Source organism: Nothobranchius furzeri, chromosome 6, assembly GCF_043380555.1.
Source record: "Nothobranchius furzeri strain GRZ-AD chromosome 6, NfurGRZ-RIMD1, whole genome shotgun sequence".
NCBI classification, from domain to species: Eukaryota; Metazoa; Chordata; class Actinopteri; order Cyprinodontiformes; family Nothobranchiidae; genus Nothobranchius; species Nothobranchius furzeri.
In genome coordinates, this window is record NC_091746.1 from 30,036,630 (window position 1) to 30,050,145 (window position 13,516).

The window sequence follows — 13,516 nt, forward strand, 5'->3', positions numbered from 1 at the left end:
GCAGCAAGTCACCTGTAGGAGGTGCAGGACTACTCGGGTCTAAACTAAAACCTGAACAGATGCTGAGCCACCAGATGTGTCGAACAATCAGCTGATTTAACGTTTTTACCCGAACAGATACAATTCACACAGAACATCTTCACCCAGTTTTATTATTAAATAATCGTTTCTCGTCCCAGATTATAATCCAGCTGCTGTCTCCTCCCACCGTTAGATTAGAGCTGGCCTGATTGGCCGGCCTGAGCTGAAGCTCTGCACTGACATGACTAAAGCCGATCTAACCTACATTCAGCTGGAAGTGGGTCTGTGGATCTCCGCCCCAGAGCAGCCGAACACGTGCAGCTGAGCTCAGATGGATGAGCGGGATTCCTCCCAGCGCTGTCCTTTGGTGTGTGTGTGTGTGTGTGTGTGTGTGTGTGTGTGTGTGTGTTCACAACAGAACCACGTGTGAGCTGAACACACTGGATTTACACAAGGTTTAGTACTGAACAGGAAACTAGATTTTCAACGTTGTAAAAGATTAATTTTCAGAGACACGTGGAGAACAGCTTCAGAGTAATCCACGATTCTGGCAGAACCAGAGTCAGAACCATCAGAAGATGCTGGAGGGCAGCTCAGTCCAACACATCCACAATCCAGAACCCAGAAACCAATCAGGCTCCTCCAAATCAAAACGGAACGTTTTAATCAGAGATTTAGCAAAAAAAAATCAGCAGCTGATCGGAATTGGCCAACGTTCAGTATGCTCGGATTACGCTGCTGATCAGGAACTCAAATATCTGAACACACCGACGACAAGCAGCAAAGATCTGACACGCTTCCTGGTCATGGATCACGTCTTTCCTAAGTGGGAGGTTTTTGCTCCCAGAATGAGAAAGTTAAGTTAGTCAGAAAAAGTGTTTCCTGTTAAATTTTATTTATTGACACAAATCAGTCTTAGTAGGTCCGAGACTGGTATCGGGCCTGGTTTTGGTTTGCTGCTGTTTTTTTTATTTTAAGTCATTCAATACTGAATCAGGAGGAGAACCAGAACCAGAACCAGAACTGGTGTTAAAATGAAGAAACGTCACTGACCCTGAGACCACATATGGATTCATCTGGTGGCAGAAAAACAGACGAGTCTGAAGCTGCTTCAGTCACGTGGGAGCAGCCATGTTTCATGGTTATTCATCACGCTAGCGCTGGCGCACTCGTGCAGAAAGAGTCCACACACACACGCACGCACGCACACACACACACACACACACACGCACGCACGCACACACGCACACACGATTCTCTAGAGGAGCAGGGATATCAGAAAGGAGATTCGGGAGGCAACAATAGTTGCTGAGCAGCTGTGGGGGGAGGAGGAGAAGGAGGTGTGTGTGTGTGTGTGTGTGTGTGTGTGTGTGTGTGTGTGTGTGTGTGTGTGTGTGTTGTGGGGGGGTCCTATTTTTAGACAAGGGAATAAAAACTCAAACAACATTTAGGATAAAAACACCAGGAGCTGGCGTGTCAGGGTGTGGCAGCTTCAGCTCCACCCACTTTCTCCTCCCTGGAGGAAGGAGCTTCAGAGCGTTTCAGGCCTGGAGCACATGAGGAGGAAAAAACTGGAAGTTTCAATCTAAAACAGCTAAAGGGATGAAGCAGTGGTGGGAGGGTGGAGGAGATGATGGAGGAGGAGATGAGAGAAAGTGGTGGAAGGGTGGGCGAAGGAGGAAAAGAGGACACATCCAGACCTGCGTGAAAGACCACCGTGTTTTTCCTGCATCCCGGGAGAAGCTGAAGGTTTCGGAAAAGTCCTTTTGCCGTCAGCTTCACGTGGAAGTTGGACAGCGAGAGTCTTGGAGACCATAACATCGTCTCAGATTGTCCTCCAAGGCTGGCTGGTTTGTGACCCTCTAAGGAACAAAAGGAACCTGGAATATCCAGAGCTGAAGGAATCCGAAGGAATGACCTTTCTATTAAAACAAATCTGTGCGAAAATCCTCAAAAATAAGAGTCTTTGTTCTCTTTACTTAAGAAAATAAAACAGCTTGTTTTGTTTTCAATCCCTCTGAAGCCACGTGGAGACTAAAGATTCCGTTTTAAAACCAAATCTCAGCTCGATTCAGAGACTCAACGGGAATCAAAGCCTGTTAATCCTCCTGCTGCCCTTCATGGCCGGAAAACCGGAACCTCAAACGGAGACGAGCTCGGTTCTGTCCCGCAGCCAATGGAAGAGGGGAAAAATGGCGCCAAAACAGTAGGTTTCTTCTCCGTCGTTCAGGTAGAGAAACATCGACGAGAAAGAGGTGGAGGCGTGTGTGGATGGAGGCAGGGAGGAGGGAAGTGACGCTCTGCTCCTGTGATGATGCGCAGGAGGAGGAGGAGGAGGAAGAGGAGGAGCAGCAGGATGATCAGTCGTCCGTTGCTGCTGCTGGACTCAAAAACACAGCTGAACATCACGGAAGCACACACACACACACACACACACACACACACACACACACACACAGAGGGAGGATTCTGCAGGGGAGGAGAGAGGGATCTTAATAATCCCCCTCTGTCGCTCATCCCCCCCCCCACACACACACACACACACACAGACACACTAAACTCTCCAACCCCTCCTGAAGGATTCCGAGAGAGATACACATCCAGAGGGATTCTGACACCAAATAGGAGGAGAACCGGAACACCACACCTCTAGAGGACCCTGACCAGGTACCTGGACTACATCAGCTACCTCTACTGTAGAAGGAGCTCCTCCCCTGGTCCTCAGGGGATAAAACACACCAGTGCAGGAGATCATCCAAAATCTGGTTCTTTCCATCTGGATTTGGATCTTGGGACCAAAGTTGAGGGTTTAGAGATGGATCAGTAAATCTAGAACCTTTCAGCTCAGCTTCTTTTCTTCATCACAACAAACTCATGAAGTCCACGGGTCATCTCTCCTCCAGCCCAACAACCGTCAGGAACAAGAAACCAGAACTCATCCCATGGACGTCACTAGGATTGAGATATAGGGGGGGCTTAGCCCCAGGAGCTTGACCTTGAACGTTTTTTGTCACACTCTGCAAAAACTTTGTCATTTAATTCATTATATGAAGAACATTTAACAAAAGCTATTATTTTATCACTTTCCTTTCCTTTCCTACTTTTGTGCATTTTCTCTCTTCTTTTTATAAAAAATAACACTTAATCAGTTCATTAGTGGGGTCTATGTTGAAGAAAGATTCTATGTAAGTCCATTAAAAATGAGATATGTTATATTTCCAAATAAAGCTATTCATTTCAGTCTACTGCACTTAACAGGGGGAAATGTTGTAGTCATTTATTTAATTTGTTTAATTATAAATGTTACTGAAATGTGACAATAAAGAACAAATGAATAATTGTCAAACTTTTATTCTGCCAAATGAGTGTGCAGTTGACAGTTTTAATATATGAATAACACTGCTATGATATGGAATAAAGGAGTGTGTAATTAACTATTACAAGACAAAATAACAGTATATATAAAAATATCCAGCAAGTAGTAGAACTTATAATACAGAAAGTCAACTATACAGATACAACTTGACATAAGGTTGCAGGTCAGATGATAATTATAGTTGTTTTTTTCTCAATGTCTCTTACATGTTCACTCCTAAATAGAAAACTGTTCAGATTTGCTTGGGAACTTTGTGCTCAGGTAAATGCTCATAACGGTGCACTCGCCCCTGTTTTCTCTGTAGATCACTGACCTCGACCATGCAGATCTCCTCAGCATCAACCACCTGGTCTCTCTCCTGTTCCTCACTCACTCTCTTAAAAAAATCTTCGTATATCCATCTAGCCAACACATTGAAAAACATTTTCAATTTCTAATGCCAAGACAAATGCTACTATACCATTCAGTTTTCACTCACAATAATTGAAACAGCCATTGGTGGATAAATGGTACAGAATATGGACAACTGATAGCCTAATATAGCCCATGTTTGGTTGCTCATGATGATGGCATTTTCCATAACGTCACATCGAGCTGCCAAAATTTATGTTAAAGTTAGATGAGTACAATATCTCCTTTCTTTACCATAGGTAAACATAGGAAATATTAAGCAATTGACAACCCACATGGAAAGAATTCATAAACATATAGGTTTTAATATATGTTTTGATGTAGCTTTTGAATATATGTGACATATATAAAACTGGCTGTTTACTATATTATAGATACATATATGTACCTATAATATATTATATATATATATATTATAGAAAAATATATATAATATAGAAAAATGTCAATAATATACACATTCGGCCAGATTCTGATTCAGGTTTTTAGTGTGGAGTGATTTTTGAGCCACCAACTGGAGCGTGCAGTGATCAATCTGCAAGAGTAACACCTGCTCTGCAGTCGTATGCAAACCTCTCTCTGCATGCTCAACTCCGTCTCTGCCTGCACAAATCTCCCTGTTGTTGCTCAATTTGCAATTTTTAAAGCAATGTAGCCTCTCCGTCAGCCAATCAGACAGCTCTCCATTATGCAATCAAAGCATGTCCAGGAAATACTGGCAGGAAAATTGCACTTTTTTCAGATAAAGAGGACTTTATATAATTATATTTAATTAGGTTGATTAACCCTCCTCTTTTCCTGGGACATTTCCACTGTTCACTTCCTTTTACACATCAAGGGATCATTTATGTCTAACCAAACAGAGAAGAAACACTTTATATGTTGAAATTAAAAGTCCTCTTTAACTGAAAAGAGTGCAATTTAACAGTTTTAGGAATGGGCGATGTGTCTTTTCTGGAAGTCAAATATGGTCACCCTAATCATGACACATGAATTACAACAAAGTATCTTGCAGGCAGTGGATGGTGACTGGTAGCTAACCAGCAGCAGAAAGCAGTTTAATAAGCTGTTAAATGGGTGTTTTTCTGTAAAGCAGTGTTTCCTGGACATGCTTTGATTGGATAAAACAGAGCTGTCTGTGATTGACTGTTGGAGAGGCTACTTGTTGAAAGAAGGGAGAGATTTGCATGCTCACAGAGTTGAGCCCACAGAGGGCTGCAGCTGCTGCACACAAGCGCAGAGCAGGTTCTGTTTGTGCAGACTCATTACTGTACGCTCAAGTTGGTGGCACTAAGTCACTCAATGAACTGGCTGGCTGGTTAATCATGTCACTTCAGGGGAGTTTTCCGACCATTTAACTTGACATCAAAGCTTTTCGTTAAGGTTTGCGGCATGTAAACATGCTAGCGGAGTTAGCGTTAGCATGTCGGTGCGGTAGCATTTTCCTCTCTCTGAAGTCTGAACTATAACCTTGAAATATTAACGGTGTGCTGCTGTTGCTGTCTTACCCTAATGTGATGTTGAGTGACTTACATGAGCGCTGAGCAGGGTTTGCTCAACGATATATAGGTTTTGCTGTTTCGCCCCGCCCCCTGACTTGTCAACAAAGCTGCGGGAAGTGGAGGAAGTCCTTTCTTGATACTTCCTGTGTGCGACGGTGTAGTTCTATATTCATTAATTATTATTTCTGTTTCAGACTAAAAAATTCATGTACCAACTACACATGTCGTGATTGTGTTGAGCATGTAGATGTGAACAAATAAAAAAAGTTTACTGAAAAAAATAAAATAAACCAAAATTATAGGGGGGCTTGTGATTATTCTAGGGGGGCTGAAGCCCCCCTAAAACGGACCTAACGACGTCAGCGACTCATCCTCTGTAGGCAGAGAATCACTCCCAACCTGCTTTCAACATTCCACCTGATTCCGGTTTGAACCAGGCTAGACTTGGTAGAGCTGATTCCATTCCCAGTAGCAAACTGAACATAACACGAATAAAACCAGTTTCCCAGTGGGGCAGTGGGACCACGAGGCTCCGCCTTCTTCTGCGGAAGCCACAAGATTATGTTTTCAGGCTCCACCAAGTTCTGTCCGACTAAATGTCTGGAAGCCCCGCCCACTCACCTGACCAATATGGAGCAGGCATTGACCGATATATCAGTTTGATATTAGGGATGCCCCAATACAACGTTTTCCACTTCCGATACGACACCGATGTTGCAGCCTCCAGTGTCGACCGATACCGATATCAGCACAAATCCTACATACTTTTACCTGTTTAGTAGTGTGGAATGTGTAAAGGGCAGATCCAGTGACATTACTCAAACAGAAAACAAAAGCCAGCAACAGTAAGTATAACAAACTGACCAATTTTTTTATTACCTTTGGTTGCATGAATGTGAACAGCTGAGGTTTGGGACATAAGGGAAAAAAACCACAATATCGTACAATAATAAGTAATATTAAAAGTTGAGCTTCTAAAGTTTCAATTTCACACACTGAGAAAATCCTCTTGCAATGTTTTGTGATCCTGCTTCAAATGCACGATGAGGTTGGACGTATTCAACTTCCCCGGTTCCGCTCCACCGCGGGAAACTTGTGCATGACGAGTGCTGCACTGAGTAAAAAATACAGCCACATGGCTGGCACTGTTCCTCGCTACTTGCTAGCACACACGGTTCTGATCATGCGGAGTTTGCATGCTGGATCTGGGCGCTGATGGAAAAATTGCTGGAATGGTATTTAAACGTGTTGCTGATATCGGGGATTGCTGATGCAGTCAGATATAATCCGGTAGCGTTTTTGGACCGATATCCAACATCAGTATTGGAACGGGACATTGGAACTAGTTGATATTCATCATTTTCACATATCAGCATCGGCACACTGACCTAGCTTGAATGCTAACTCTGCCTGCACTGCTCACAGAGGAGAAACTGTAAGAACCCCCCCCCCCGGCAAAACCTCCTGATGGTTTGCAGTTAAACTCCGGTGTTCCCTGAAGGCAGCATGAGGTCACCTCGCCTTTAAAACACGAGTGAGAACCAAATCTGACAAGAAACAATCCTTCATTTAAAATATTACAGGATGTGTGTGTGTGTGTGTGTGTGTGTGTGTGTGGGTGGGTGGGTGGGGGGCATGTATGTAAGCAGTCTTTAGATCTGAGGTGATGGGGAGATGGGTGTCTGTATGTTGGCAAGCACACCTGCTGAGTTGCTTACCTGAGCCGTTGGGTCGGCCGAACCTCTGCAGCGGGGCGGTAGTCTTGGGGAATCCGGGAGGAGTCGCCTTCAGCGGGCTGCAGGGGGACCTGACGGAGGCGGTCGGAGTCTTCAGACCTGTGGAACGACCATCAAACACCATCACTTCCTCTCCTCTCTCTGGTCAGACCAGTCAGCCTGGACTCCTGCAGCTCTCTGAGCTTCTCATTCACATGCTTCAGCCCGGTTCTGACCCAGACGGGTCCAACGTCACAAACATCTGTCTGTGTCCCACAAAGCATCAGCTGATTACATAAAAACAACAGTTGAGCTTTTATCCGAGGATTATTACTTCTACAGCATTTAGACTTTATTGGATTCAATTATATTTCTTTATCAAAGTTCCAGAACCCACCTGCAGCAGGGGTTCTGGCCTGCAGAGACAGAGTTCTGGTTCTGGCAGTGGGAGGTTTTGGAGCACTGGGAGAGGGCTCAGTGGGAGGACTGGTGCTGCTGGGGGGTGCTGTAGAACCAGAACCAGGGTGTTTTGCTGGTGGAAGTGTGGTTCTACTGGGCCTCTCATCAGGCTTTGGCCCATTTGGAGGTTCTGGAGCTGCTGCAGGGGACAGGAGGAGAATGTCAGAACTTCAGACAGGGCAGAATATGGAAACGGGTCAACAAAAATCTGATTCCTGGATTAAAGAAGAGAAAAGTTTTCATGAATTATATTCCTTCATCCTAAAACATGGCCCCTTCCCTCTGCGGAGGATCCTGCTGCCTCTCCGGTGTTTCCATGGTGACCTCTCACTTACACAACTGAATCTCACTGCATCAAGGTCACAGTGACAACAGCTCATCTCATGACAAGTTTAACCCGTTCTGCTTCGGCGGACTGGAAATTTTCACATTGGTCAAAGGTCAAAGGTCAACCAGGATCTCACCAGGATGGCTGGAAAGGTCACATCACATATAAGACCTGTGTGGAGGCGTGTCGACACCAGTGCAGCTTACAGACACGTCACCATGGCAACCTCAAATCTTGTGTCATGGTTACCATGGTTACCAGATCTTCTGGATTCCCATCCGCAAACAGAGTACAGAATCCCTGATGTGGTCCAGAACTCTGATGTGACCTTTGACCTCCACAGAGGGGCTCATTCTGCAGGTCAGCTGAAGTCATGAACTGCTGAGACTCACCTTTACTGGCTGCGTTGCTCTCAGGCGGACCCGAACCCGAACCAGAACTCGTTAAAACTTTAACAGGAAGTCTGGAGGATGCTGCAGATCGCCCAGCTGATCCCGGTGCTGGCTGCTGATTGGCTGCAGGTTTGAAGGCGGAGCCTGTGGGACTGGGAGCCGATGGTTGGTCTGGGCTAGGTCGTGGTCTGGAGATACCTGGGACACAGGAGGACCTGAGGAAGTCAGTGGTTACTCCAAACCAGGAGATTCTGATTTCATCTGAACCAATCAGATAAAAAATAAATAAATAAAAGTCTGAATAAATACTTCTTTGATGTTTTAGTTCCTTATGTGGATGTTTTTGTTCTTTAAGGGGCGAAAATGCTTCAAAACATTTTGTTCTTCTGACTGAAGTCCTCAAGAAACCCGCCGGGGAAGAACTGAACGTTTACGGAGAAGAATTTAAATTACAGCTGAGGAACAACTTGGATCTGAGCCAGAACCGCGTCAGCCGGATTCAGAATTCATGTGGATCCCTGTGTGTGTGTGTGTGTGTGTGTGTGTGTGTGTGTGTGTGTGTGTGTGTGTGTGTGTGTGTGTGTGTGTGTGTGTGTGTGTGTGTGTGTGTGTGTGTGTGTGTGTGTGTGTGTGTGTGTGTGTGTGTGTGTGTGTGTGTGTGTGTGTAACTCAGTTCTTCTGGCTTGACTCACACATTCCTCTCAGAGACCAAAGCAGGAATCCCGGAGGTTCTCCTGCTGCTAACCCCCATCCACCCACCCACCCATCCACCCATCCATCCATCCACCCACCCACCCATCCACCCATCCATCCATCCATCCATCCATCCATCCATCCATCCATCCATCCATCCATCCATTCATCCATCCGTGATCTACGGTGGCCCAGAGGGACAAACAATACCTTAAACACAACTTAACAAGAGCAATAAAAACACTCAAAAATCTACGAAGTAAAACTGAAACAACAACAACACAAAGAACTCACAAACAAAACAACTAAAGATGAACAAAACACAAAAAAAAACAAGACATCAAAAAGGTATAACAGAGGAAAACTGAGGAAATAACAGCTGTTTCAGGCGTTTCCTCATTGATTTGTCCCTTCAGAGCCTCCATACAATCCTCCAAACCTGATCTAGAAGAGTCCTCACCGGAATAACGAACAGTATAAAACTTAAATGAGGTCTGTATAACACACACACACACACACACACACACACACACACACACACACACACACACACACACACACACATACAAACAGGACATTCATTGATAAAAATCAGACCCAGAGGTCAGAGGGCATATGGTTGTCCTGGCTCAGGACAGACAAGCTATTGTCCATCAGAATGTGACCTTTAGGGACAAAGACATGCTTTTACACGCACGCACACGCACACACACACACACACACACACACACACACACACACACACACACACGAGAAACTGCACAAGTGTTTAAAAACATGTAGACAGCAGAGGAAAGGCGTTTTCAGTTGTCAGTGTTTATGATCTCTCTCTTTCTGACACGCGATGCAGGGTAGTGCGTGTACACACACACACACACACACACACACACACACACACACACACACACACACACACACACACACACACACACACACACACCTCCTGTCAGAGTGGAAAACATTGCTGTGGGTTCTGGTTCTGGTGCTGACTCAGACCCAACGCCGACAGACGAGTTTCCTGAAGTGTTTCTTTTTGCCTGCTGGGAGGTGTCTGCAGCTGGACTCACCCTGGTTTTGGTTCTGGTTCTGTCTGGTTTTGATTAGAGATCCTTCAGCAGAACTCTGTCCAGCTTCTCTTAATGTGGAGTTGTCAATCAGACCAGGTCCTGGAGGTCCGGTCCCAGAGCCCGAAGGAGGTGCTGTCCTGGTGGTTCTGGAGGGCTGCCTGGTACCGGGTCCAATTTTGGAAGAAACTTTCTGCAGGAAGAGCTGATGTTTAGTGACGGCGTTCCAACCCAGAGGCCTGAGCTCGGAGCTGTGCACCGAGACCATAGTGTTAGCCATTCCTTCAGTCAGGAACATGAAGGAGGGAAGAGAGGGAAGGAGGGAGGAGGGAGTTTAGCTGAGGGGGAGGAGAGACAGAGGAGGGAGAAATGGGAATGTGCTGCAAACAAAACAGGACTAAAATGTTCCTGTTCTGTTGAACACTCCTGAGATAGGACCCCCCCCCCCCCCCCCCCCAAACACAGGAACACATGGAGAGGGATCTGGAATCTATCAGGGTCTCCGCTAGCAGAACACACCAGGAAAGCGAGAGCCTTCCTCAGCTCCAACTGCATTCCCGTGTCAGCCGAGACTTTACATTTCAGCTTTAAACCATTCCTTTGGTCTTTTCTTCATCGGAAACGTAGAAACTCTGTTAGAAATGGGAGAACGTGGTTTGGATCAGGGGATCAGGTCTGGATCGGGATGTTTAAACAGGACTGGATCAGTCCAGTACCATAGACCCAGTGTAAACCCCTAGGCAGGCTATGAGGGAATATGCTGAGGCAGGTCTTTTTAAAAACCACATTCCAGAACCGGAGAGCGCTCTGTGGACCCCTCCCTCCACGCTCCTAAAGTCAGAGTTACAGCTCAGACAAAAGTCCTCCCTGTAGGGAGTAATAAAGTAAACCTGATCCTGGATCAGGTACCAAGCTGCTTCAGTTCAGAAACCAGAATCCAGCTGTTGGATCAGAACCAGCAACGGGTCAAAGTTCATCCTCTTCCTGCAGGGTCTTCGGGTAAACGTCATTTAGTCATCATCAGATGGATCCGGTTCTGGTTCTACAGGATTCTCCTTCTGGGCCCTAAATGATCAGAACCGACTCACTTTCAGCCTGATCTGCTTTATCCACCAATCAGACGGTTCATTTGGGCCATTCAGAAATCGCTATCGGCCCTCAGACCCAGAATCAGTGCTTTGTACTGGTTAACTATAGTCATGTACTGGTTACTTTTGGTCATGTACTGGTTACTTTTGGTCATGTACTGGTTACTTTTGGTCATGTACTGGTTACTTTTGGTCATGTACTGGTTAATTATAGTCATGTACTGGTTAATTATAGTCATGTACTGGTTACTTTTGGTCATGTACTGGTTACTTTTGGTCATGTACTGGTTACTTTTGGTCATGTACTGGTTACTTTTGGTCATGTACTGGTTAATTATAGTCATGTACTGGTTAATTATAGTCATGTACTGGTTAATTATAGTCATGTACTGGTTACTTTTGGTCATGTACTGGTTACTTTTGGTCATGTACTGGTTACTTTTGGTCATGTACTGGTTACTTTTGGTCATGTACAGGTTAATTTTAGTCATGTACTGGTTACTTTTGGTCATGTACTGGTTACTTTTGGTCATGTACTGGTTACTTTTGGTCATGTACTGGTTACTTTTGGTCATGTACTGGTTACTTTTGGTCATGTACTGGTTACTTTTGGTCATGTACTGGTTAATTTTAGTCATGTACTGGTTAATTTTAGTCATGTACTGGTTAATTATAGTCATGTACTGGTTAATTATAGTCATGTACTGGTTAATTATAGTCATGTACTGGTTAATTATAGTCATGTACTGGTTACTTTTGGTCATGTACTGGTTACTTTTGGTCATGTACTGGTTACTTTTGGTCATGTACTGGTTAATTTTAGTCATGTACTGGTTAATTATAGTCATGTACTGGTTAATTTAGGTCATGTACTGGTTAATTTTAGTCATGTACTGGTTACTTTTGGTCATGTACTGGTTACTTTTGGTCATGTACTGGTTAATTATAGTCATGTACTGGTTAATTATAGTCATGTACTGGTTACTTTTGGTCATGTACTGGTTACTTTTGGTCATGTACTGGTTACTTTTGGTCATGTACTGGTTACTTTTGGTCATGTACAGGTTAATTTTAGTCATGTACTGGTTAATTTTAGTCATGTACAGGTTAATTTTGGTCATGTACAGGTTAATTTTAGTCATGTACTGGTTAATTAGTCATGTACTCGTTAACTATATTCATGTACTCGTTAATTTAGGTCATGTACTGGTTAATTTAGGTCATGTACTGGTTAATTTTAGTCACGTACTGGTTAATTTTAGTCATGTACTGGTTAATTTTAGTCATGTACTCGTTAATTTTGGTCATGTACTGGTTAATTAGTCATGTACTCGTTAACGATATTCATGTACTCGTTAATTTAGGTCATGTACTGGTTAATTTTGGTCATGTACAGGTTAATTTTAGTCATGTACTGGTTAATTAGTCATGTACTCGTTAACGATATTCATGTACTCGTTAATTTAGGTCATGTACTGGTTAATTTTGGTCATGTACAGGTTAATTTTAGTCATGTACTGGTTAATTAGTCATGTACTCGTTAACTATATTCATGTACTCGTTAATTTAGGTCATGTACTGGTTAATTTTGGTCATGTACTGGTTAATTTTAGTCATGTACTGGTTAATTTAGGTCATGTACTCCTTAATTTAGGTCATGTACTCGTTAATTTAGGTCATGTACTCGTTAATTTTGGTCATGTACTGGTTAATTATAGTCATGTACTGGTTAATTATAGTCATGTACTGGTTAATTATAGTCATGTACTGGTTGATTTAGCTCCTATACTGGTTTATTGTGGTTTTATACTGGTTTATTTAGTTATGACTCAGACAGAAATGTTCTTACCATGACAGAACCGGCGGGGCTCCCCTTCAGGACTGATGCTCCACCTGGACTTTTGATATCTGGGTCTTTAGGCACTTCCTCGACAGCCATCTTGGGAGCGTTTGGGGGTCCTTCTCCCTCCACCTCAGACCCCTGGGAACCATCTGAAGAGATCCGACTGATGGTCAGCTTCCTGTTCTGTTGATTAGCTAGATTAGATGTTGCTGCCATCTTGTGGCTGGTTTTTGGATTAGGGCTTTTGGTTCTGATGGGTTTCAGAACAGCCACTTTGAGTGGACCAGGTTTTTTATTCCCATCACCCTGCACCATCCTGGAAATGGAATTCCTTCTACCAACTGGAGCTGGTTTGATCTGAGAAGAAAACAGGGTTTAAACAATGGAGAACACCTGTGTGGTTCCAGGTCATGGATCTAGTACAACCTCAGTACCTGGAAAGGTGTCTTAGCTGGAGATGTGTTGCTCCTTAATCCAGTTTTCGTCTGGGCAGGTCTGAGATCCAGTTTGTTAAATCTTTTTGCTTCCAGGCTGGATGGTGGGACAGCAGCTTGTTTGGGTGTTGGCACTGGTTTAGTTTGTAGTTTGTGTATTTCAGCTTCATCGGGAGGAGCAGAAGGCAGA

At 44.2% G+C, this 13,516-nt stretch overlaps 1 protein-coding gene across 4 annotated transcripts in view; it reads right to left on the reverse strand.

The window, feature by feature from the left end:
• The window catches only part of LOC107394312 (microtubule-associated tumor suppressor 1 homolog), a 47,115-nt gene that overhangs the window by 15,021 nt on the left and 18,578 nt on the right, over positions 1-13,516 (reverse strand). For all 4 annotated transcript variants that reach the window (XM_070552685.1, XM_054743841.2, XM_015973237.3 and 1 more), the window contains exons 2-7: positions 13,327-13,516; positions 12,899-13,249; positions 9,965-10,154; positions 8,205-8,402; positions 7,423-7,623; positions 7,029-7,145 (exon numbers count right to left, since the gene is read on the reverse strand). The exon at positions 13,327-13,516 is cut by the window's right edge and continues 1,036 nt beyond it. In XM_070552685.1, coding sequence (XP_070408786.1) covers positions 7,029-7,145; positions 7,423-7,623; positions 8,205-8,402; positions 9,965-10,154; positions 12,899-13,249; positions 13,327-13,516 — 1,247 coding nt within the window. The remainder of the gene's footprint in view (positions 1-7,028; positions 7,146-7,422; positions 7,624-8,204; positions 8,403-9,964; positions 10,155-12,898; positions 13,250-13,326) is intronic.